The following is a 26,130-nucleotide window of genomic DNA, read 5'->3' on the forward strand; positions in this document are numbered from 1 at the left end:
ACAACGCATAGGCAGAGTCCCCCCACCCCCCATCCCCTGCCCGCGACTCCGATTGGACCAGAGCCGGCCACGTGGTGCGTCCGGCAAAATAAATTTGCACCAATGAGGGTGGCCGAGCTGCTTATGCGTGTTGGGAAATGCAACACGATTGCCGGAACAACAAAACAGCAACAACAACCCTCTAGCGGCGACCGGGGGTTGTTGTTGTTGTTGTTGACTCCGGGGAGGTTCTTCTTATTCCTCCTCCGAAAGACATCGCCGCCAGTTACAATGTTACCCACGGACGTTTTCTAGAGCTCCATGGGGTGTTTGTGTGTGTGTGTGCGTTAGCTACGGGGTTATTAACTCGCATACGTTCACGCGGGGTTCCCCGTTGCGCGAGACGACACCTCGTGTACCCACCAACACCCATCACCACCATCACCTCCACCACCCACCAACACCACCAACAACACCACCACCACCCATCATCACCAACCAACACCACCACCCATCAACAACCACCCACCATCAACAACCACCAACCAACACCACCACCACCACCCACCACCACCAACACCCATCAACAACCACCCACCATCAACAACCACCAACCAACACCACCACCCACCACCCACCACCACCAACACCCATCAACAACCACCCACCATCAACAACCACCAACCAACACCACCCATCAGCAACCACCCACCACAAACCAACACCACCCATCAACAACCACCCACCATCAACAACCACCAACCAACACCACCCATCAACAACCACCCACCACAAACCAACACCATCCATCAACAACCACCCACCATCAACAACCACCAACCAACACCACCCATCAACAACCACCCACCACAAACCAACACCATCCATCAACAACCACCCACCATCAACAACCACCAACCAACACCACCCATCAACAACCACCCACCATCAACAACCACCAACCAACACCACCCATCAACAACCACCCACCATCAACAACCACCAACCAACACCACCCATCAACAACCACCCACCACAAACCAACACCACCCATCAACAACCACCCACCATCAACAACCACCAACCAACACCACCCATCAACAACCACCCACCACCACCCCGCTTCAGATCACTCGGCGATGTTCAAACTCACTGCGGATTATTTTTCTTTTTGAGTTTCAAAATTTGAGTATACGACAACAACAACAGAGTGAGTTAAATAAAAGCGTGTAAGTAATAATAAACACTTATCACCTCGCTCCTCAACAACGCCCCACGTGGCCTGAAATACCAGTTAACACAAAGTCGTCACGTAGAAGTTTGTGGGGAGTTGGCGACCACTTTACATGCGGTAAATATTTTGGGGCATGACACAAAAAAAATATGAATTTTTTTTCCCGATCGTGTAGAGGTTGGTTTTAATTCGCACGAATGGAAGTTACACGTTTAAAGCCTAATGAGGGGAAATAATAAATGAAATTTCTGGAAATGGGCCACGTGTTTGTCCTGAGGAATCATTGCCCGAAACGTCGCCCATGACTATCCTCAATATGCCCCCTCCCTTTAAAGCCACACGCATGCACGGTGTGGTGATACTGTATGTGAGGAACTGTGTGCTTTCAACACAGTACCGTATCTCAATACAGTACTGTCAATGCAGTACTCTATATCAGCTCAGTACTGTTAGTTTTGTTAGCCTTACCCAAGATGGCGGCGCCGGCTTCCGGCGAGCGTCACGTGGCGGGCGGGGCTCCACCAGGAAGTGGCGGCGGCGTGAGGTGGGGTGGGCGTGGCTTGGTGGGGGTAGTAGGGGCGGGGCGGGTGGTAAAGGGGGCGGGGTGGGGGGTAAAGGGGCGTGGTCTGGGGGTAGAGGGGCGTGGTCTGGGGACAGAGGGGCGTGGTCTGGGGGCAGAGGGGCGTGGTCTGGGGGCGGAGGGGCGTGGTCTGGGGGCAGAGGGGCGTGGTCTGGGGGCAGAGGGGCGTGGTCTGGGGGTAGAGGGGCGTGGTCTGGGGGCAGAGGGGCGTGGTCTGGGGGCGGAGAGGCGTGGTCTGGGGGCGGAGGGGCGTGGTCTGGGGGCGGATGGGCGTGGTCTGGGGGGCATAGGGGCGTGGTCTGGGGGGTGACGTCACGCGCGTGGTGTTGTCATCACGCCGTTGTTAGTTACTGGGAGCCGCCGTGGCCCCGCGGCCTCCCCTCCCGCCTTCTTCTGTGTTGCCACTCGGCTCCCTCCCTCTCTCGCTCGCTCGCTCCGCTTGAACGTTTTGCGTGTTGACGACTTTGCTTCGTGGGGGGGTTGTTTTATTTACGAAGGCGACGTTGTGCAAAGAAAGCCCAATTCACTAGCAATAGTCATAATCGAACGCGATTGTTGCAGCCCGCTGCTGCTGCCGCTGGTGGTGGTCGGTAAATAATTAAATAATCGCGGCCCACGAAGCGGTTTCGACTGAAATGTGTTGAACATTTTTGTTTGTTTCGCAATCAGTCGTAGTTTTTATTGTTTTAATTCCCTTGTTATGGTCATCGGTTCAGTTTTAAACGGCGATTCTAAATCGGCAGCGTTTGCAGGAGTCGTTCGCCCCCGTTAGTTACAAGGATGTAATTATTTATAATAATAACAACACGATTACAACGTGTTGTGATGTTCTTTAAGCGCTGATAAGTTCACTCCGTATGCATGGAGCCAGGGAAGTGGATGGCCTGACCACGGGTAATTATTACTACTGCTACTACATGTGTCACCACACACGAGACACTCGTTCATTCATAAACATCATCACCACCCATTCATTGTTACAAATTATCATTGCAATGTGTTATTTTCGTGTTGCTATTATAGTTTAAAATATCGTGGTATGTTTCGATTTAAAGCTTTCGTGACTGCAGGGATTCATCTTCTTGGTTCTTTCGGTAAAGTCACGTAGAAGGGAAATAATAGTATTTTATTATTATTTTTATTATTTCATTATTTCCCTTCTACGTGACTTTACCGAAAGAACCATGAAGATTATATCGTGTTATGTTATACCTTACATCACCATGCATAGACCAGCACACTACCCCATTCATTCATCACTGATTCCTCATTTTAATAAATTGCATTGCTGTTACATATCTTTAATGCTATGATAGTGTATAACATGTGCGTTCATCTCTGTGTCCTCATCACCTCCCTAATCCATTCATAATTAAATCTGCCCTGCAGTGGTTTTGCTATGGCCATGCATTGTTTGGTCTTTTGTGTAGCAACGCTGTGACCTCATCCAGCAGCGGATTGATTGATCGTGGCCGATGATGTTGGCAATGTTTCAGATTTGTCGATGTTATTGTTTGTTCCGCTGTGGTTTGGCATCGCTGTGGAATTTATCGTCAAGGATTTCAGGTGATCGCATGTTCATCTTTATTGTATTGCTGCTCCGTTGCTGCTCCTGCTACCACTACGGTATTATTTAAAGTATTTTTAAAAGAAAAAAATCAAGATGATTACGGTGTATACATCCATCCATCTTGGTCGTTTCGTAGCAGTTGTGCGCTGCTTGCTTTGCACACAAGACGTCGGTGGAAGGACGTGGTGAATGCAAGTACTGTGTACAGTGCCGTGTAGTAGTATTAGTAGTAGTAATAAGAAGGGTGACGTTCCTTTATTTACACGGGGAAAAAGCCTCGCCGAGTCTCGGCACTCGTTCACTTTGAGAGCATTCGGTGGACGCTCAGCCGCCACGTGTGTTTGGAGGAGAGAGAAGAACGTGAGAGGTTTGCAGGAGGATGAGGCCGTACACACAAGTGCCGGTTCACGATCTTAACCTACACACAGATACAATGGCCACCTGTGTGTGTGTGTGTGAGTCTCTACGTTCAGACACGTTCCTCATACGTGAGATACGTGAGATTCTGCGTGTCGCCCGCGCAATAATCTTGCACGCTTCCCAAGTCCCCGGCACTTGTACGGTGCAATGTTCGTGTGTCAAATGAATCCGGAGTTGTATATATGGTCGATACTATCTATCCCTGCGGTGATGTGACACACGTTGACGTCTTGCATCGCAGTGAACACGCATGCAGGTCAACGCGCCACGTGGGGTGTTAGAATGAGACGCAGCATGCACACGCAATGTCTGATTACAAAATAAACAAAAGCTAAAAGATGTTTAGATATTGACACGTGGTAATCGGTTGCTTGCTCGAGTACCAGGAGCGTGTTGCAGCATCAGGATATGGCACCGGCTCGGGAAGGCCTCATTCAGCAGTGGATTGAGCATGGCTGATGATGATATTGCAGCACGTACTACAACATAGTATGCACTGTAATATACACAGGACAGGATACTGTGTATTGTGACCATGAGTGCACCGGTCAGTTCACCGATGTATAGCATTAGTGCGTTACAGTGTCAATGTTTAACCCAACAGGGCTTATATACCAAACATAGGATGACGTGTCCGTGAACGCGAGACATTGTGTGAATCTCCTAAAGTATAAAGCATACTGCAGTATGCTACATACAGCCTGCGTTTAGTGTAATGTTTCACTTGCATAGTGTTTCACACATTGTACAACAGTGTAGAGGAGCATATTGGGTGGAAGATAACCATCCCACAATGTTATGGTAACACATGCATCGATCATAATGGCACAGGAACACTTGATTTAGAAAAAAATGCATGTTGTGTATTTAATTTGGTGTATCTGTGCATATAGTGGCTTTTCGAAGCATTGTTATTATCGTGCATGCACAGTCCGTATAAAACACTCTTCCACCACTTATCAGTTGTATCAACGACTCCTGCTCAAGTGCACTTGAAGCCATTGTAAATGTTTCCATTTTAATTGTGAGTCCGATTTTTTTATTCTCGATCTCGTCTCGTTTGTAATCCAGGATTTAGAATCCTCCCTTTTCCCCTGCTCACATTTCATTCGTCTGCTGCGTAATGCGTGTGTCGCCTTTTAGTATGCAGTGAACATGTGTCGGATAAATCTATGATTCGGCCAAAAGAAAATGTTCGTCTTATTTTTGTTACATGTGCTTTTGTAGTTCTTGGTTGTAGGTATCCCGTGTGGAGACCCATCCATCTTTTACTTGATAATGGCTCACTAAGATTATATTGTGGTTGTAGTCTATTTGATCGTACCCAATTGTAGGTGCTGGCAATAATAATTATTTTATTCCTACGTGACTTTACCGAAAGAACCAAAGAGTATACTAATCAGAATCTTTGATGATTAAAAAAGGGTTTTGGTTTAGATCGCGTAAGTATAAATGTGTCGTAACCCTCCACCACCCGATACAGCAAGTACTGGTTGTCACGTAAACAACGCGCCCATTAGTTACTACTTCAGCCCACCGGTGTGTTGGAGAGTAAATCCACAACATTTACTATTTGAATACGACGTTTTGCTGGTAATTATATCCAGCATCATCGGGTGGTGGAGGCTTACGACACGTTTATATTTACGCGATTTAACCCAAAAATCTTTATTATCAATATAATATTGGTCGCGAAAGCCTACATGCTAAACTCTTTTATTTATCCTGGAGAAATCCGATGAGCTATGAAGCTCTTTTTCACATTTGATGCAAATCACAAAAAATAAACACGTAAAATAAATTATATAAGTTCAAATTGCATAAGTACACCAATCCCGCAACTCCGCTTAGCACGGGTGCTACGTATGGTGCGATAGAAGTTCCTACATACAATTGGCAAGTTTGGGTAAGGCAGAAAAACGACAGCAAAAACAGTCCCAGACCACACCAAGACAACACACAGCCCCGCAATAAAATTGCACATCAACATTTAACTATCGATACTGGTTTTGGTCGTGAGTGGGAGTTGATACATGAGTAAGGTTGAAAGTTACAAATAACATTTGCAAATGCAGTCGTATCCAGCACTAATCTTCTGCTTCAGGATATATTTTAAATGAAGATTTACGATGTTAAGGGAGAAACAAGGTTGTTCCAAAACGTTGGTGCTGTATTGGAAAAGGTTTTGTCAACGTTTCTTGTTCATGGGGTTAAAAAGCAAATAAATGAACGTCTTAGGTTTCTTGGCTTTGACAACGGGATTAATAAATTAGCTAAGTATAGTTCCGATTTGCAAAGTAATATTTTATGGATGAACAGGGTCCAGTGTATATTTATTTTTGCACCACGTGATGTCAGATTGGATTTTGAGTAGGGGTCACAATGGTGGGTCCTGTATGGTACATCCAGTGCAAATCAAAGAGTAGAATTATTTAAGCGGGTTAGTCCGTTTTGTGTTTCATTAGTAGCTGATCTATAAGCAGTGTCGCAGTAGCCAAGCAGTTGTAGAATTACGGCTTTAAACTATTTCCAGGTGCAATGGAATGAGAAAACAATGTTTTTGTATAAAAACCCTATTTTTAATTTTCTTTTAAGATGTGCTGATTATGGGATTGGAATGTAAGTTTTAAAATCAATCCATAAACCCATTTATATGAAGCACTCTGTTCGTTGATGTTGTTTCTGATATCCGTAATAGGTGTAGGCAATTAAAGTGGAGTTTTATTTGAAGAAAATAGCATGATCTTCTTTTGGGGATTTAGGAGCAATTTTAGTGATGATGATACAGCTCGACTTATGTTGAAGGAATTTGAATGATCAAGTGGTTTTCCTGTAAAAGTGGCTGCTTCTGTGGATGCTGGAGTTTTCTGCCACATGTAAAAACATACTAAAGAATAAGTAGGCCAAAGATCAAAAGAAGAACCTCAAAGAAAAAAAAGATGATTGAGTCTCAGTGAGGCTGTCCTGTATAAATGAGAAAATGCACTACACAAAAACGGTCAATGAAATTCTCGAGTTGAGAGCATTGACAATTTTAAAGCATATGTTTATCAGTTGTTTTTGTAGATGTTTCGAGTTAATTTATTTTAAGTAGGTAAGAGCTCTTTGAGAGGCAGCATCTTTTTATATTACAAGTTTAAATTGCCCGATGGTACGTATTTTGGCTATTGCCTGTAACATCCAGACAGCACTGCCAGTTATGTAGTCATTTGTGGCACGCCAATGGCTCGTACAAGTACAAAATCCGTGTCACGTTAAATAGCCGAGAGCAGAAAATGTTGACCTTGAAGGCATTATCAGCTCAACAGTTTTTTTTTTTCTTTTACGATGTTGAATGCACAGGATATGCTGAGTGATGGCACAGTGCGTAGTATACTATGCTATGATCACGGTAGCCTAAGTTTGAATCCTGGCCACAGCTAACATTAGTACCGAGTTATATTTGAACCAATTCTGGCCCCACCCATTCACCATCCTGCACTGACCAGTATGGTGAAGTATGGTTAAGTAACCTCCGATGACGGAGAGTTCTTCATCTAGCAGTGGATTGACAAAGGGCTGTGAATTATTTCAGGATATGCTGCGTCTGCAATGTTGTATTTAACAGGGGACGGGACACTGCAGTTGTCCGAGGCTGTGAACAGCATTGTTAAAAATTGTGATGGGGATTCTGAGCATGGAGAGAATTGGGTGCAGCCTGTCTGCGCCTTCCTTTAGCCCTGGTTGCCATCACGCCAGGCAGCACATTGTCCACATAGTGTGTGTGTATTTGAGCATTGTGGGTGACGAGTTGTGTGGTCTCAGCAGATGGTGTGCAACATACTCTTGTAGTCATCTGCACACTTGCACACACGTACAACTTTGCCATTTTCCATTGTTCCTTCTGACCAAGTCTTTGTTTTCATTAGGCAAATGTGTTACATACTGTGTGTGTAACATGACAAATATTTACTATTTTTTTAGAGAGATTAAAAAACCCTCTGAATCATAATTAAACCCAATAGAACAGCTATCTATTGCCAGGGAGATCCTGGAAAAATTATTATGCCATGATAATGTAAGAGTGAATGATAAGGTGTGTCTGTAATCACGTTTTTTTATTTTTGCATAAAGGAACAAGAATATATATTTAAATGAACTGACCTTCAGGCACAAAGACATGAAGGTAAATTAAATGCATTTCTCCATTTGTCACCTGCTCCCCACATAAAGCAAGTTGCACTTGGTTCAAAAGGGGTCGTTCCAATCAGCAAATTCCGTGTAAACAAGAGGATATGCTGGTAACACCACCAGCATTGCAGTGTTGGGAAAGTGTCCACTGTACATGCTCACAACCTAAGGACTATAGCTAAATGAGTGTTGTACATTTTCAATAATTTAATGGAAAAAGCACCTGATAGATTGAAGGTTTTATGTTAACAAAATGATTGGCTTAATATACGAGTGGGATGTCTCTAAATTGAAAACTCATTTCTTGATAAATGCTTTTTGTGTTTAGTTGTCCTTCACACACACCTCCGATTATCACGGTTAGCTGTGTAAGGGGCGAAAGAAGTTGAACACACATACATACGTTGCTCGGCATGTGGCAGGAGGGAAGGCAGGGGGCGGCCTTCATCGAGCAGTGGATTGACAAAAGGCTGCTGATTATTGGTTTTTGTAAAAATATTAAACAGCATGGTATTTACACAGACATAATGTTTACAATATTTGCATAAATACACACAAAATTTTAGATGCATTTTTTATTCATCAATACATGACACATTTACTTCCTGGAATAAAAGCTTCTGAGATTAATATATTTTTATTCCGCTAAATGAGTACATATTTAAAATACTTATATTTCCATTGTTACGTTTCCATAATGGCCAGTACTATAGCATGCTCCCGTGCAGTTTTAAATGGCGCCTTAACATTGACACTCGTCATGTTCACTTAATTCGGAGATTGTGAACATGGAATGGCATTTTGGTAATTCTACGCAACAAGTTTTGTGAGCAAGAGCATAAAAAACGAATTTGAAAGCAAAAAGTTTGGTTTTGTGTGATCTTTTAATTTTCTTTGTGGTGCATTGCTTTTTGTGTGACTGTTCTGTTTGTGATGACAGACAATGAATGAACCTGCCTACCTCCTGGTGGGCACAGATGTGAGTGCCAAGTATCGGGGGGCCTTTTGCGAGGCCAAAATCAAAAGTGTAAAGAAGCTGGTCAAAGTAAAGGTGAGTCAATATATTTATGTATATAATGGTTTAATATTTGGCGGTCTCTGGCTGTCGTCTGATGAGGCTGGTTGTAATTACCGGCGAAACATCGTACTCTCATTGGAATTGTTGTTGGTTTACGCACCAACACACTGTTGTGCTGAACTAGTAACGAATTGGGGTGTTCTGTTTACGTGACAAACCTTACTAATTGGCTGTGTCTTGTGGTTGCGGGTTTAACTACACATTTATCTAACCCAAAAACCTCTATAGTTTTGTACTTGTATTACGCGGTCCTAGTACACAGTAAAAATGGACGTAGAGATGTAGCATACTATGACAGTGAAGGTGGCACACTGCTGTAGTCTTAATGCTTTGGAGGCAAGGGTTGGTGGGTCACAGTAGGTCGACCACTCAGAGCGATTAATGAACTGGTCTTGTGAACCTATCTCTGTGGATCTGTGCATGTTGTCCTCCTTGTGTGCCTGTATTTCCTCCAGGCGCTCTGATTTCCTCCCATGTGCAAAATACTCCCTAAATACGAATTGGCCAAATAATCCTAATGCAGCAAACATGCTTTAAAAAAAATGTTTGAGGCTGTCTTGGATATATAGCAGCATTTATGTATCATATATAAATGATGAAGTGTGTGTTCTTTGATCCATTGTTTGCTGTCTCTTTAACCGCTTTAATAACGTACACGTTATATAATGCTTGTTTGCCCAGGAAAGTCTCGCTTCTTGTTTCAGAGGGTCCTGTCAAGTTTTTGCAGTAGGGGGCCAATGATTGTTCTGCATAATGCATTTGAGTAAGATGTGCCATTTGAATGCTTTTACAATTGGTTAATTTGTTATATAACTTATTGATTCTTCCTTTCGTTCTAAAATATGGTTGATAGATACATGACGATTTTCTGAACCCTTTCTGTTATCTTGTTGATTGCTTCTGGAAGTATTTTGGTCATTCAGGAAATATTTTCTGAAAGAATGTTAGCCATTGCAATCACTTTCCTTACTGATGATCTAAGAAGACATCTGGAGGACATGTAGACATTCATTCGTTAAATGTCTTTCGGAAGGTTGTTACAAATGTATTTATATTCACTTGAGAACGAAGATAATTTATGGATGACGATTTTGGTATGCAGAATATCCATCTAGATTTGAAGCTTTCGTGACTGCATACTCTTAGGTTTTTTCGGTAAAGTCACGTAGGTAAAAAAAAGTAATAAAAGTAGCAGCAGCCGCACCAACCTTACCATTAAAAAAAAACTCTGATCCAGGGGCCTACCCTGGCTCCTCCCCCCTCAACCAGTATATATACAAGGTCGGGTCTCTTGAAATTTCTCTTTAATTGATACAGCATTTGTGCTGTGACGGTTCCACCTGAAGACGGAAGCTTGTGTTGGGTCCGAAACGTCATGATTTTTTATTTTATTTTAGGTAAAAAAATTCCTTTATTAATATTGAGTGAAAAAGTGTCAAATATAATTTTCCATATTTCCCATCCTTTTGTTTTGATGGCAGCTCATTTGCGCCTGCCCACATTGCGAGACCGTTACCTCTGATGCATTGTCTGCATGCTTATCTCAAAAGAAGGAAGTGTCAAGTCACCATTGTTACTCTACTGCTTTTCTGCAGGCTGCTAAGCCGTGCGCCGTTATTGAGTCTCGTTTTCGTGTGACTTTTTGCCAGGTCCTGTTCAAGCAAGACTCCTCATCTCACGTTGTGCAGGACGACCAGATCAAAGGATGCCTCCGGGTTGGTCCCTCGATATAACGCACGCGCACACACATACGTACGGACACACGCACGTACAGGGTGGTGACCTGGCCGAGCGGGAGCACTTTCCCCGCCTGTTGTAGGGGTTCGCGGTTTTAATCCAGCGGCCAAGCCTGATTATATTATCACTACCGGCGTAACAACCACAATAATACTCTGCGCCGTTCTGCTTCGTTGTGAATATTAGAGATCTCCTAACATGATTCACAAGAGTGGGCCATTGTGTGCTGGTGTCAGGATCTGAATGTTTTTAATTATAAAATTGCAATCATTGCCCCCTACTGGCAGGCTGATGCCCCAGGGCATTTGCAAAATGGACTCGTTTATTGAAAAATAACTTAACTTGAACCCACTTACACACATTCAGCTGCTAATTCAACCCGCTTTGAATTTGCCGAGTGCAAGTTCACACTTTTATAGTGAGCTTTTAAAGTTTTGATGGGATATAATGAAATCATTTAAAAACATTTTTAATACACACACTCTCCTAATATCACTTCACGGCCCTGGACACATTGTTTCGCACAGTGAGCCTTCGACCATCTGACAAAAAAAACAACGGGATATTATATGCTGCTGTGGGGTTACATTGTGGCAGCAGAGGGCATTGAAGTAACAATGCATTGTTGTATTGTACTATGCTACTACATTTGTTCTCACCTTTAGTAGCCCACGTAAGGCAGTGTGGTGAAATATGGTCGGACAACCCCCATGGACTGCAGGGCTCGGGCTGGCTGTCTGCCAGCAGCAGATTAACAAAAGGGTTGTACATGTGCACACGTACATTGATAATTAGATGTGTACCTGGGCATTTTATCTCTGCATAGGCATGTGTTCACACATATGGTACATGCATTCGATGCAGTATGAACCTGGACTTTGTGGTGAGAGACAGATGTGGAGAAATGCGATCGTGTTGTTCTTAATAGCTGGAGAGCACATGGATGGTCACCCCACCTGACCTAGATGCGGTTCATGTACGTACGCAATACGTAACTGACTTTAAGTCGTGTGTCCTGTTCCTCCTGATCCGTCCAGATCGGCGCTGCAGTGGAAATCAGGATGTCAGATGGAACTCTGCAGGAGGGCATGATTAGCAAGCTGACAGACGCAAGCTGGTACACAGTTGGTGAGGATGTCATGCAGTTGCACGCATATCTTGATTATTTTGTCATAGTTTATTTGTCTTTATCCCCAATTATATTATGATTGTGAGATGAGCAATACATTCATACTTGTGTTTTTTTTTAATTCTCAGATCTGGAATTAAGCCAGAAAGTGCCAAACTGATTGAAATGCGATGATATTTTATACAATGATTTGGGGACTTGACGGAGACCGTTAACTCACTACATTTTAGGAACCATTTGAATAAGAATCGGCTCCCTGGATTCGAACCCAGGTGATGAGCGCTCTGAGCCACCACGTCACTGTTGAATGAAGGGAATTAGCAAAGGCTGTAAATAATTATTAGCCGAGGGCAGTTCGTCTTATTGATGAGTCTTTTCCTTGTCGGCTATGTTATCCACCACTTGGCCCAAAGAACAATTATTAAAAGCACTCCAAATTGCACGTAAACAAGACATTCTTACAATGACGATTATAACGCACGTGTCAAGAGCATAACGCACGATTTTCATTGAGAGCTTGTAGAATAATTACATCCCGAGTGTTGGCACTCCAACTGCTGCTTACTCACCAACCCCTCCTCTTCTGTATTGTCCCAGTTTTTGACGATGGCGACGAAACTGTGCTGCGACGATCTTCCTTGCGACTCAAAGGAGAGCGGCACTTTGCCAAGAGCGAGGTAGGAGCTTGCGCTCGTCTGTCGCCACTCCGTTGTTGTTTTTTTTCGACGCGTAGCCAATTGCGTTTGACAGTGGTACGGTTACTAAAAGTGCGCACCAACATTTTTTTTTCTCTCTCCCACCACCCCATTGCGTTGTGCTTGGCACTGCAGAGCTTGGACCAACTCCCGCTGACACATCCGGAGCACTTTGGTACGCCAGTCCTTGGAAGAAAATCCGTTAAGGGCAGGAGGTCGGGTCTGACGTAAGTAGTGCACAGTGCTCCGTTGCTAACCCCCAGGGTGTGCGCATGCTACTGGGTGTCTACTCATGTAAAACTGTGTCAATTTAAAACTGGTCATTTGTCAAATTTCTTTTAAACGGTTCCAGTTTACTCTGGGTGTCACCAGTTTAACTTGCGAGATCTAAATGGATGTGAGAAGATCTTTCTGTCCTCTGGCTCTGCTCTGAAGATGGGGGATTTGCTGGAAATGTTAGCCTGTTATTGAATTTTGAATTTAATAGGCAGTCCTTGCGTATGATGGCAATGCGTTCAGGGAGCTAAATGCCATTGTCAAGGTCTGCTAGCTACAACAGGGCTTCAGGGAGAGAGTTACTGTAGTTTTTCTATTCCTCCATTGCAGGGGCAGTGTTAATAATGAATTCATAATAATAAATGCACTTAGATTTGTTTACTTTACTCCAGTAAAAACGCATTGTAAAACAGACTTTTATTCGAATGAGTTAACTTTTTTAAATGCTAGTACTATATTAGCTTGCAAATTGTGGGCACACGATAATTGTCTATCTCACAACAAAGTAAAATAACATTGTAAAGAGGTGAGCACTTGTGTTTTTTTTCATATCGCCAACAGCACTTGCCACAACAGCCCATGCAGACTACATGAATGATTTGTGTGTGCCCTTATAAGTACAGCAGTGCATGGTTCCAGTACCGTTAGCATCAGCAGTCTGCTGAACGATCTTCATGCATCCACAGGTCATGTAAGATGTGAGCGAAGTGGATAAAGAAGTTATACCAATATGGCAAGAGTCTGTAATTGGCAGATATGAATAGATCAAATGGCCATGTGAGGGTCCACTCGTAATTCAGTGCACAACACTAGTTGTGTACTTCAATCTTAGTGTCTGGTAGTAGAGCATTCTGCTTGTGATGTAACTGTCTCTCATTGCTTTTGAAACAGCCTGAAGAGCATTGATTTTTTTGATCCTGTGTGTTTAATGATTCAGTATACCACCACATTAAATAACAAGTCTGTCCAAATGTTTAATAAATGTGCTTGCAAAGCGTGGCATGAAACGAAATGCAAATTTCGTTTTGTTAAAATAGATGTACAGCATTCAGCAATGCTAATTCAACTTTTGTTTATCAAAGTACTGCTCATCATATTAAATTTGTGTTTACATTCATTGCATTGACTTAGAAGTGCTGTACATGCAGCTCATTCACATGAGCATTGAGCCTTCTTGGGGAGAATACATCACCAAATTGCCCTTGGCAAGATATTGACAGAATTGGACCCTTGCATTGGCACACAATAGATTGTTGTAGAAAATTGTTGTAGCGCCTTCATGGCTCACTCCACGGTAGATGCCTAACTTAGCATAATGCCCTTCACGGTTGGTTGATACCAGGTAGGGTTTTATCCAATAGGCCAGGGATGGGAAGGTTTTTTCTTACCAAGGACATGAATACGACTTTCATATACCCATATGTAAATGAAATAAGACTCATTCTGCTGTGGGTGCTTTATTACACAACAATAGCTCTTGCTGTTGTAGCTCTTTGGACAGCCTCACTCTCTTTTTTTGCAATACTAAGTTGCACATCTCAGTGTATATTAACTGAGGTGGGGGGGGGGAATCTACATTGATTTATTTCGTGATTGCATTGCATTGCATGAGAATTTTATAAATTTTTTTATAATAATGTTATTTTCAATTGCTACTGTATAAAAGCCAGTTGAGTGCTCTCAACCACAAATAACCACTGCACTGTTTACTTCAGTGTTTGAAAAATGGTCAGGCATTAATGTATTTTTGCAATTTGTACTTATATGCTTTATATTTAGTGACTTGCTTACCTTTCCTATACTTCGGACTCCGATGGGTTTTTATATTGTTTGTTGATGCAATTTCCTGACCCGCCCTGACTGGACATATGTGTAAAAGAGGTTCATAGCTCATCGGATTCCTCCAGGATGGTTAAAGATTCTGATTTTGTTTCAAACATGGCCCGCAGGCAGCATTTTTAGTTAAAAATTGCACACGAGCATTTTATCCAGCAAAGCAGTGGCACGTCCATCTAAAAGCATATCCGTTATCGCCATCTGCTTGCGAGGCTGCCCACACAAGATGAACATTGCTAATGTTTACGTATAATAAGAGAGAGAGGAAAAAAACTATCGCTGTTCACTGGCACGTTGGGAATTGGCATGGGAATTGGTGTTTGAAGGAATTGTGGCCAAAGGTTGGGCTAAGGCAGGTGTCGCCGCAGGGTACGGTGTGCGTGCCATCATGCGTACTCTTTGTCATGCGCACGCCTGGTTCTTCACTCGTGCGCAGGTTTGGTCCTTCGTGCTTTCAGTTGGTGTTTGTGCAGAGGCTCGATTGAAGCGTGCGCACGAAGTTTAGTTCGTGCGTGTTGGTGTGCGTGCGTGTGCAGTGCCGGAGATGAGAAGGAGGTGGCAGAGTGGAGCGAGGAAGACGAGGCGGAGCGAGTTGTGGCCGACGACGGCACAGTGGGACACGTGGTGTGTGTGGAGAGTAGCGCAGACGACAAGAGGAAGGGCTACCCGCTGTTCCCCGCCCTGGTCAGTTTCTACTGGCAGTCATTCGAAATATTTTGGAACTTATTGCAACAGTTTCTTGATGAATGTAATACATAAATTGTACCTTCCTTTGTCAATCCGCTTTTGGATGAAGGTCTCCCCCACACCATCTGTGATCATTTATAAATAAAACATTTGGTTTTACTTTGATGGGATAAAACGTGACTGCAGCAGAATGTTCAGGAAAGTGCATCGCCCACAGTGTGTGAATAAGAGGTCACTTGAAGGGATCTCAGACAGTAGTCCTGTAATGCTACCTCTTGCAGTGCATTCTCTAAGCACATGGGGATGCACTGCTCCACGACCATTTCAAAAGGATATCTTCCGTCTCATAACATGACACCAGTGGCATAATTGCAATACAATTTTGAAAAAAGACAAACACGTGGAAAATCCTAATCTACAAGTAAGTTTCAGGAAATGGTTTTCACACGTTCCAGTTTTTGCCACAAGTTGGCAGTCTTAAGCAAATATTACAATGTAGCTCCTTGGTGTTGTCGGAGGGTTATTATTTATTGTGTATTTTTATAGAGGGAAGCACAGCGATGCAGTGTATCATCCTTCAATTGGTGTATTTTTTTAACTAAATGACTACATTTTTCTTTGTGCATGATAGGTCGTGTCCCCTGACTGCAACGATGAAGTCACAGTGAGAAGAGACCAGTGCTTGGTTCGATCTTTCAAGGACGGAACTTTGTAAGCCGTTGTTTGACTTTTCGTTGGTTCCTTTTGCAAACCCACTCGTTCTGAAGATTCCTGTTTGGGTTAGGGTTCAAAAGACCGCGCCAATTTACTATGCCATTTGGTCTTTTGTGCAGTCACTGCGTGGCACGGAAGGACATCCGCGTAATGGACAGGGAGTCCTTCCCAAAGCCAGAAGCTGCATTGAAGCAGGGTGAGTGACAGCTTTAATTAATGCCAAGGTCAAGTATATATATATATATATTTTGTATTTCTTATTAAGCCACTTTAGCCTCAACTGTCCCACTTATTTTGGTTCCAGCTTTGTTGTTTTAAGTCTTAAACATGAATAAAATTGGCTGTGGAAATAATTGAACACTTCATCTCACCTGTAGGTGGTTCACAAGTTGTAAGGTAAATATTGTAAATAGGCTAGATCTGCACCACGTTGTTTATGTTTACGCGAAGGTATGCAATGCAATTTTCATTTTTCTCTAAATTTAGTGGTATGTGCTCACTCTTCCAGTATTTCTCGGGCCCAATGTTTAGTCACGCTAAAAAATGTTTGCTATGATTGGACTACGACCTAGTTAAAATGAATGAAAAACGGTTTAAATCTGGAATAAACAAAAAATCTCCAAATAATATTTCACTGGGTTTCCATGAATAAAAATGTATTTCTGGGAATTTAAATAAGTTGAGTAGCCCTTGCCATTTTCAAAATAGCCACTGATGGCTTCATGGACTGTGATCCATATATTTTGTTTAGAGTAGTCTCCTAAATAAACATGTATTCGGATAGAATCGATCACGTGTATCTTATTCGTCTTGTGATTATTGACTGCTTTATTTTTATTCAACAATATACAAAAGATGTATAGACTCTTATTTAAATAAACAATATGTTATTGGAAACCCAGTAATTTTACCACACGTAGCACACCAATGTGTAGATGTTATTGGGTATGCCAGCTCATAAAACTGGTCAACAAAAAAAAGACATTTTTTTCTGGCCTGGACTTTTGCAGCTGTTTTAGACTAATTTCAGGGTGCTGATTCCAAATCTGATCTCAGATTTACTCTATCACATCTCATTTTATGCTATCGGCATACCCCATTTTCATTGATTTTACCAGAAATTAACTCTGTCACTTATGATTGCAAGTTGTTGCGAGTCAGTGACTGCTTTAGTGTTAAAATATGGTGCTGTATTTTTAGGATAGTGTGTTTATAATATCATTTTATGTAGATATCCACATTTATTTAATATTTTTCTTTTGCAGTTTTTATTGAAATTGCAATATTTGATATCTCAAAAACCTGATGTGATAGACAAAAACTGATGCCAGATTTGGAATCAGCACCCCGAAATTACCTTACACCCGTTGGAATACCTTATGCCAGAAAAGTGTGTTGACCAGTGATTGCCATTTGTAACGATAGCATTTCTTGCATCTGTTTTGTGGTGTTTATGGTTTTCACAGCCTTTGAAGATGCCCTGGGCTTCTTGGAGGGCAAGGAATCTCCTGCCTCCTGGAAGAAGGATCTCAGCTCAGTCCACCAGGATGACTCGGGCAGTGAAATTGGAGGTGATGAGCAGACGGTGGAGCATGAGGAGGAAGAAGAGGTGAAAGACCATTTGCCTCATTCAGTCACATCCGCAGTCTCCTCCTCCTTGTTGATAGAAGCAAGCCTACTTTGTTGGGTCACGTGATTATGGCGGATTCAACTATACTTTAATCGTGCTCTTTATTTAGTAACGCCTCTGAGTCTGTAGACTTTAAGGTCAGTTTCATTAATAAGTTTAAACTGTGCGGAGAGAAATCATCTATACGAGGGGATCAACACTGTGTTCTGCACAGAACCAAGAATGCATTTGCGGTACTTCCCTTCTCCTGGCAACCACGCTGGTGTAGGGTTGGGGAGCTTCAAAAGTCTGACAAGCGGTGGATTATAGCCATGTGCCACCTCTCCTTGCTGATCCGACGAATAGCCATTGCCAGCGTTACACAAAGCCTGTATGATATACACCAAGATTTTGTATCGATTTAGTGTGTTTGTTTTGGTAGATACACTAAATATTCAAAGCACATTTTTTATGACTTTGCTTACAACGCAAAAATAACTTAACAAAAATAACTGTTACAAAACAAACCACTTGATTCAAATGATTTCTAATTTGCTTGGGACAATAGCTTTTGTTTTGTTGTGTGTCATTACACGAGTTGTTGAATTTCTGTCTTGTTAAAGGCTGACGATGAAGAGTCTGATCCTGAAGAAAGGGATAACTTTCTCCAGCAGCTCTATCAGTTCATGGAGAACAGAGGTAATAGAAATGCTGTCTTGCAATCTAGAATGTGTTCACATATAAGTGTGAGGACCGTTCGTTTCACCAAGTGTTTAAACAGGTTATTTTATATTTTATTGTCGATCCTTTGTAGTCGTTACTATTAAGTAAAATGATCTACTCTTAACCAATAGACAGGGTGGAGTGGTGGCGCAGTGTTTCGCGCACTGCGCTATGAATCCGGCGACCTAAGTTTGATTCCTGGCCACGGCTAGCATCAGTGGTAAGTGATGTTTGAACCGGTTCTGGGTCCCTTCCCTTCCTCAACCCGCACTAACGAGTGAGGTGAAGTATGACAAAACAACCCCTGCATCGGGGAGGCTCTCATCCAGCAGTGGAATTTTTAAAAGGACTGTAGGATATTTGGATTATTGAGATGTCAGTCTAGCCATTCGTGCTGTAACAATGCGTTGATTTAACATTGATTCTTAACATCAATATAGGCATCGAATCACATGCATAATCATTCATGCTTCCAATTTGTATGCTTTGTATGTAAATGGCTGCGTGTGACCTTCTGCATCCACTTGATGGTGCTAGAGTTCTCACCTGCTTGAACAAAATACACATTCTATATTTGATGATTATCTTTCGACAATGGGGTTTGCGTCATTGTTATCGTCTTGGCTGGTTTTGACCGGAGGTTCCATGTGTGTGCTGTAGGGACTCCCATCAACAGGCCCCCAGTGCTCTGCTATAGGAGACTCAACCTGTTCAAGCTGTACAGGCTGGTGCAGAAGAGAGGAGGATCTACCGGCGTGAGTTTACACTGGCAGGCAGCCGAACCACAGTGCCACGATTCGTACATCTGGACTTGCGATTCGGAGATCGACTGTTCGATTCCATCTCCTGGCGCGGCAGATTAAACAACTGTGCAAGTTTATTAAAATGTCCCCCGGCTCAGTCTACCCAGCCGGTATAAATGGGCACGCCGGAGTTAGTCAGTGGGCAGAAGAGGTGGGTAATCCCACTTCTTCCGAGACGTCTGGCTAGCCTGGAAGAGTAGGCCAAATACCATGTAGAGCTGCCTCTATTTGACGCCCGACAGCTAGCTTTAATGTGAGTAAGAAATTGCAAGGACTTTATCTTACCGAACCCTCGGTTTCCGTCGGTGGATTATTCGGGTTGTGGAACAACCATGCTTCTGAAAATATAAATAAGGGGTCACTGACTTGGTGCCCATGTGACCACAAATATGTCAGCAAGTAAACCGCTTACTTTATGAAGGAATAAGAACATGGCATAGTCTATGTTTTTAGATGTACGTGTATGTAACATTAAGTAAGTATGTTTTAATTATATTATTTACATATTTTTAGCATTATCTTTTATTTGTTTTATCTGGGCCACCATTTCCCAACCCCATTACCATGGATAATTGAGCATTGGCTATAATTCTGTTTGTATGCATCATTGTCAGCCTTGCTACGCACGCATTAGTTATTCCTCGTAAGCTCTCAAGTGTTATAGGGTTTAATCCACTTCATGGTTCTTTTTTACAGATCCATACCCTCGTCTGTCTAAGCCACTTGGTCAATGCTCATTGCTCACGTGGTGATGCACTGAGGTTATCCACCAGCTCTAAACCACCGTCATTGCGTTCGAATGATATCTGAACCGGTGTTGGCTCCCCTGCCACTGCTGCCCTTCCCTAACACGTGCTGTCCAGCGTGGTGAATTATGGCCAAACATCCCCCATGGCCGACAAGGCATGGCAAAGCTAACATGCCGCAGAATATTGACAGGGATGAACGTTATTATTTTATTACTATTAAAACTCCTGCCTCATGTAAAATAAATAATTAATTGCAATAACAAAAAAACTAAAACCGTGGCCCAATTACCTTAATTTGGTGTTCAGTGTTTGAAGTTGGATGTTATTCAATGGATAACACCATTCGATGATTAAGTAACCATTCTGAATGGCTTTGTGCCTGTATCCTCTGCAGCTGCTGTCGATCAGGTCATGGCTAAATGTGCGTGATTATATGAACGGAGTTTATCCTAGACTGGATTTAGGACAGTTTTGAAAAGGTGCCTTCGTGTGTGTGGGTCCCTCTACAGATAAAGAGTGGGACCACGTGGAAGCAGGTGTACAAAGAGCTGGGGGTCCCAGTGTTAAACTCTGCTGCTTCACACAACATCAAGAGCACCTACAGGAAGTGAGTGACCTACGCTGTCTGTAATAACAGTGTGAGTGCAATTGCAGCCTCTTAAGTCGGGGGTTGGGAGCCTGTTGACTTTGTGGCGTATGGACCCACGGCCATATAAAGCCTACCACTTGGAAACGGCCCTCAAACGATTGCTTTTATCAATCGCTGCAATCATCTTGGTTGCATTTATCAGGTACTGGAGGGGAATGTTTTTTTACCTGTGTTTCTATTTTTAGCACACTTAGCCACTTGGAGTGACAGATGTGACAGAGGTCTGTCTTTAATGCGTGGGCCGGCATATTCGGTTACGTATGGTGCGAAAGAAGTTCAACATAATATTCAGCTCTTGGCATGGAAAAGGTTCCCCATCGTAGCTGTAATTCACGCTGGGTATGGTTGCCTCGGAGCGTAAATGTGTGTGTGCTCACATACCTGTGCATTGGTAGACTTACACTGCAGGAGATGAGCAGCTTGCAAGTTAACGCTGTGCGCTGCACGCCCACGGACGTGGATTTCATTTTTAGAGATGCATGTAACAATTCTCGTACCTCTTGTTCTTTAGGCCAACATAAATTGTCATAATTAAATAAAAAAATGAATTAAATTAACTGGTAGCCCGAGCAAATTTTCCCTCATTCCATGGTTGAAGTTGCATGTCGAGTGGTATCTGAATCGACTTCAGCAAAATAACAGTGGTAACATGCGTAGCTAGATTGCCAGGTAACATCTATATGTGGGCGCTACATGTAAGAAAAGACTAATTTCTTGGGAGATTCCCTCCATTTTTTTTTTTGACTGGCCCCGTTCCTCTGATCGATTGCGGTCGCAGGTACCTCTTCGGCTTTGAGGAGTACTGCCGCTCGGTCCGCATCCGCTTCCGGAGCGTGGAGTACGCGATGGAGGCCGAGGGCCGGCAAGTCGGACGGCGCACAGGGAGGAGGAGGGAGGCGCCCGCACCTCAGCCCGACCCCGAGGAGCCATCGGCGGCAGACGAGGCCCCAATGTCCGACAAGAGAGAGGCGACGATGACGAGGAGGAGGACCAAGGCTTCTCCTGCCGCTGTTGCCTCCGAGGAAGAGTGCAGCGACGAAGGCACGGAGAAAAAGGAGGAGGAGGAGATGGATGTTGTCAACGCGGCCGCAGTCGAAGAAGAAAGCGACAAGAAGGAGGAAGAGTCGGGCATCAAGGAGGAGCCCGACGGTCAGATCGTGGCGGCGGTGGTGGCGGCAGCGGCGCCGATGGAGGAAATGGAGGAGAAGCTCGTGGAGGTGGAGGAGAACGATGAGAGGATGGAGACGTCCGTGGCAGAGGAGGCGTCCCGCAGCGAGAGCGATACCAACGTTGCGACCGGCAGGCTGGTCGCCAGAGCGGAGTTTAATGCGACGCCTCTGCGGGTGAGTGATTATTACAGATGTAATTTTTGCCATCTAGTGATTCTCGTGCAAGAGGTTTTTTCGGGGCTCAATCGGCTCTCCTCTAGGTTTTAAGTAATATTTTGTATGCCTACATTCCGTGCATTAATGTTGTCTCTTCCTAAAAAGGGCCATGGTCAGCTTCAGTATGGTGACATCAATTTGTGGGATGCATTTTTTTACTTTTTAAAAACATGCTAATTAATGTCGGGGCATTGAGGTGCATAGATTTTCGTACACATTTCCCCGATGCATTTTAAGGACCTCTTATTATTTGTTCCATATGTTTGGCCTATTACCAAATCGTCGTGACCAAATGGAATGGGCCGTATCTTATCAGACCTTGGAAAGCTAACCATGGTTTAGCCTAGGATAGTGCTCGGATTGGCGGTTGTCATAGGCTGCCGTGGGGCTACCTATTGGGTAGCGGAGGGCAGGGCAAAAAATCTATTGTACTGTACTTCTGTGCTTCCACATCTATGCTCCCCGCCTTCACGCCACACTAACGAGCTTGGTGAAGTATGGTCAAATAACCCCCGTGCCCCGCACGGTCGGGGGAGACCTCATCCAGCAATGGATTGAAAAAAGGGCAGTACATTTCCGCATGCACGCTGTACAATTACGCTCTTGCTGTGTCTGTACGTGCATCTGTGCCTTCTCAGATATACACGCAGGATTGTGCTCGTGCATGTTGAAGCGTGTGTTGCGCCCGATTTGCTCACAGGGACGCCGTCGGAGTGGCCGAATTCCCTCTCCGGGCCTGCCGAAACCGACCGAGACGGCCGAGACGGCCGAGACGGCCGAGACGGCCGAGACGACCGAGACGGCCGAGACGGCCGAGACGGCCGAGACGGCCGAGACGGCCGAGACGGCCGAGACGGCCGAGACGGCCGAGACGGCCGACACGACCGACACGACCCAGACGACCGAGACGACCGAGACCACCCAGACGACCGAGACGACCGAGACCACCCAGACGACCGGGACAACCGAGACCACCCAGACGACCGAGACAACCGAGACCACCCAGACGACCGAGACAACCGAGACCACCCAGACGACCGAGACAACCGAGACCACCCAGACGACCGAGACAACAGAGACGTGCGAGACGGAAGAGAACAAAGGCACACCGAGAGACGTTAAACCGAACGTGGAAATGACGGAGGAGCGGTGGGCGGGATCGGAGGGTGGTGCCAACAGCGGCGGCGGCGGCAGTGGCGACGGCAGAAACGCCAGCAGCATCGCGGCGACCGCCGTCGCTGCCGAGGCTGTGGACGTCCCGGACGATGAGGACCGCGAAGAGGATGACGACGAGGCCGACGATGACATGGAGGATGACGACGGAGACGAGATGTCGGAGCGGAGCGGGGAATCTGACGCCCCGGGGGTGCCGTCGATGCGTGCGGTGCACCACAGGGTGGACACTGATGAGCAAGGCGATGAGAAGTGAGTGCTTCTCCGTCATGTCCACCACCACCACCACCATCGCCACGGCACAATCATTACCATCATCACCTTTCACGTTTATCATCTTCAGAATCGTCACTGTCCCCATCATCATCACCACTGTCTGCATCATCATTGCTGTCATGGTAGTTATTGGCATTGCCACCAGTCATCGTCATCAGCAACGTCATAAACCACGTTGTGGTTAATCTCTGTACGAAAATTGTGCGGCTTGGTTCATAGGATGGGAGCCCAGGACTGGTTCAGATATCACTCACCACTGATATTAGCCGTAGCCATGGATTGAGCTCCGGTTGCTAAAATTCACAGTGCAGTGCATTAACGATTGCGCCATCTGTGGACCCCTTTAATTTTATACCACACCTTTATCGGCTTGAAGATTGCAAACCGTAATTTGTTATTGACAGAAAAGTGATATGAGAAAGACGTGTTTTGCCAATGTTGGCCATCAACCCGACAATGAAGGAGTATGATGTGAAAATAAATAAAATAAATATACCTCCTTTGTGTATTGCCAGGACTACAAACATAATATTGCTTTCAAGCTGTGTAAGATGATGGACTGAGGCAGTCTGAGGACTCCAAGCCCAATATTTCAAATCTTTATTTTCTTATGTTGCAATATAATTACGGAAATGAATAGGTCGCTGCCGTATGCAAGTTACAAAGCCATAAACCTTGAGAGAAAATACGGGAGTGCACATAAGTGCATGTTTGGACAGTGCGAGTAGAGAGAGAGAGGGGAATGCACACTGTTATCACCCAAGCATCGAGGGAGGGAAACGGACGACATTTGCAGACCCTGCTACCCTAGTGAGACAGCGTCAAAGGTGGCATGTTAGCTTGTCGGTGATGGGTGGCATGATAGGTGGCTTGATAGGTGGAATGATAGGTGGCATGGTCCTGGTTTGGCTGGGGTCGTTAGAGCCCGCTGGTTGTCGTTGTAGCAGGGACTCGGATGGAGCGGACGATCTGGAGGGCTACCCGCTGGGCACGCGGCTCCAGGTGAAGTACGGCCGCGGCAAAACGCTCAAGGTGTACGAGGCGAGCATCCGCAAACGTGGCGTCGAGGCCGGGGAAATCATCTACCTTGTGCACTACTTTGGCTGGAATAGCAGGTATGTGCGGCTTGCAAGTGTGCGCCTCTGGGTTGATGTGTGTGGGTGGATGTGTGGGTGGATGTGTGTGCATGTGTGTGTGTGTGCTGGGCATGGTTTTAGCCACACCACCCTCTTGTGTGCTGTGTTGGCCTAAAAAGCTGCTCGCTAATAGCACTTGCTCTTTGTCTTGTGCAATTGCGCATCCATATGTGCGTGCAGGTGGGTGTGTGCGTGTGTGGGGGCATGTCGGTGTGTATGTGCAGGCTTAGGTGTGTGCCAATACATGGACGTGTCTGTGTGTGGGTAAATATTTGTGTTCCTTTGTGCACCTGAGTGTGTGTATATATGTGCGTGTGTAAGTATGCCAGAAGTAGTCGAGCAATGGTGAAGCACACTGTTCTGTGATCCCAGCTACCTGGGTCAATAATGGCAAAAGATAACTAAATCTGTCCTGAGCCTCCCCGAGGTCATCTTCATCTTTTGCAGTGTGAAAACATCATCATTGGGGGGGAGTGGGGGTGCTGACCATTACCCACCACACCCCCCTTGTATGCCAATGCCCAGCAGCACTTGCCCCATTCGTTAGTCTTTAAACTTTGGGTGATCCTTTTGCGCAAGCTTGCATGTCACTTTTTTTCACTTTGCCATGTCACGTAATTTACACGCAAATTTGTGTTTTGAGATGAAGTTTTAAAGGTTGACTATTTTATACCTGAATTTAACATCGAGTGTCATTGTTATTTTTTGGAGTGCTTTTTTTTACCTCTTGGCTGATTTTAACAGGTATGACGAGTGGATTAGGGCCGACAGGATTATTCGGCCCATTGATAAGAATGTTCCCAAAATAAAACATAAAAAGAAAATAAAGGTGAGATTTTACACAACTTTCCTGCCCCGGTTTCTGTTCAATTATAATAGACATTTTAAGACGTAACTTTAATTTCCTGTTATTTTGCCTTCTATTTGTGGATATTTTTTCTTAAAAGTAACAACAAAAAACACGCGCGATTTGATGCCCGCTTGTTTACGTTATCCGCAGCACAAGCATGACAAGGAGGAAGAGAAGGGGGGCGAAAAGCAAGAAGAAAAGGCCCTCACGCCGGCACGCCGCGGACGCCCTCCTTTACACGCAGCCAATCGCGTGCCGGGGTCCGGTGTCACGAGGACCCCCTCGAGGACCCTGGGCAGTGGCGGCCGTGGCAGTGCCCGAAGCACTCGCAGCACGCCAACGTGGGACTCGCCCAGTGATACGTCGGAAGGTAAGACAATTGGGAACGTGAGAAAAATTGTGCGTCGCTTAGAAATATTTTACATTTCAAATGCGGGCATTTTATCAATATTTATTCTTAAATGCTTTGCAACAGAAGGTTAAGAGTGTTGTTACGTGAGCTATAGTGTCCGTCTGTCTCTATGTCCATCTGTGACGGTGATGCGGTATGAATGAGACAATTCACAAAGTTGCGTGGCCCGTGCTCCCCCAAGCAGAGCTGCCCTCCGAGCCATGTTGTCTCATTGCGGCATACAAATGTCGCACGAGCACGACTGTTATTTTTTGCGAATT

At 44.5% G+C, this 26,130-nt stretch overlaps 1 protein-coding gene across 4 annotated transcripts in view; it reads left to right on the top strand.

Annotated features, from left to right (window-relative positions):
* The first annotated feature begins 2,153 nt into the window (after window positions 1-2,153).
* ARID4B (AT-rich interaction domain 4B) overlaps window positions 2,154-26,130 on the top strand; it is a 35,660-nt gene continuing 11,683 nt past the window's right edge. The window contains exons 1-19 of one of the 4 annotated variants that reach the window (XM_061568672.1): window positions 2,154-2,687; window positions 7,897-7,948; window positions 8,894-9,004; window positions 10,681-10,746; window positions 11,806-11,896; window positions 12,495-12,574; window positions 12,728-12,819; window positions 15,241-15,388; window positions 16,023-16,102; window positions 16,225-16,301; window positions 17,572-17,714; window positions 18,338-18,413; window positions 19,098-19,192; window positions 20,499-20,596; window positions 21,417-21,981; window positions 22,724-23,448; window positions 24,417-24,587; window positions 25,353-25,437; window positions 25,609-25,828. In XM_061568672.1, the coding sequence (XP_061424656.1) occupies window positions 7,943-7,948; window positions 8,894-9,004; window positions 10,681-10,746; window positions 11,806-11,896; window positions 12,495-12,574; window positions 12,728-12,819; window positions 15,241-15,388; window positions 16,023-16,102; window positions 16,225-16,301; window positions 17,572-17,714; window positions 18,338-18,413; window positions 19,098-19,192; window positions 20,499-20,596; window positions 21,417-21,981; window positions 22,724-23,448; window positions 24,417-24,587; window positions 25,353-25,437; window positions 25,609-25,828 (2,929 nt within the window). In that variant the 5' untranslated portion in view covers window positions 2,154-2,687; window positions 7,897-7,942. Of the gene's footprint in view, window positions 2,688-5,343; window positions 7,949-8,893; window positions 9,005-10,680; window positions 10,747-11,805; window positions 11,897-12,494; window positions 12,575-12,727; window positions 12,820-15,240; window positions 15,389-16,022; window positions 16,103-16,224; window positions 16,302-17,571; window positions 17,715-18,337; window positions 18,414-19,097; window positions 19,193-20,498; window positions 20,597-21,416; window positions 21,982-22,723; window positions 23,449-24,416; window positions 24,588-25,352; window positions 25,438-25,608; window positions 25,829-26,130 lie in introns of those variants that run through there. The other 3 variants (XM_061568674.1, XM_061568675.1, XM_061568673.1) reach the window with 3 other exon arrangements.

This window comes from Lethenteron reissneri, chromosome 41 (genome assembly GCF_015708825.2).
Source record: "Lethenteron reissneri isolate LAM-NWPU_2019-01 chromosome 41, ASM1570882v1, whole genome shotgun sequence".
NCBI lineage: Eukaryota > Metazoa > Chordata > Hyperoartia > Petromyzontiformes > Petromyzontidae > Lethenteron > Lethenteron reissneri.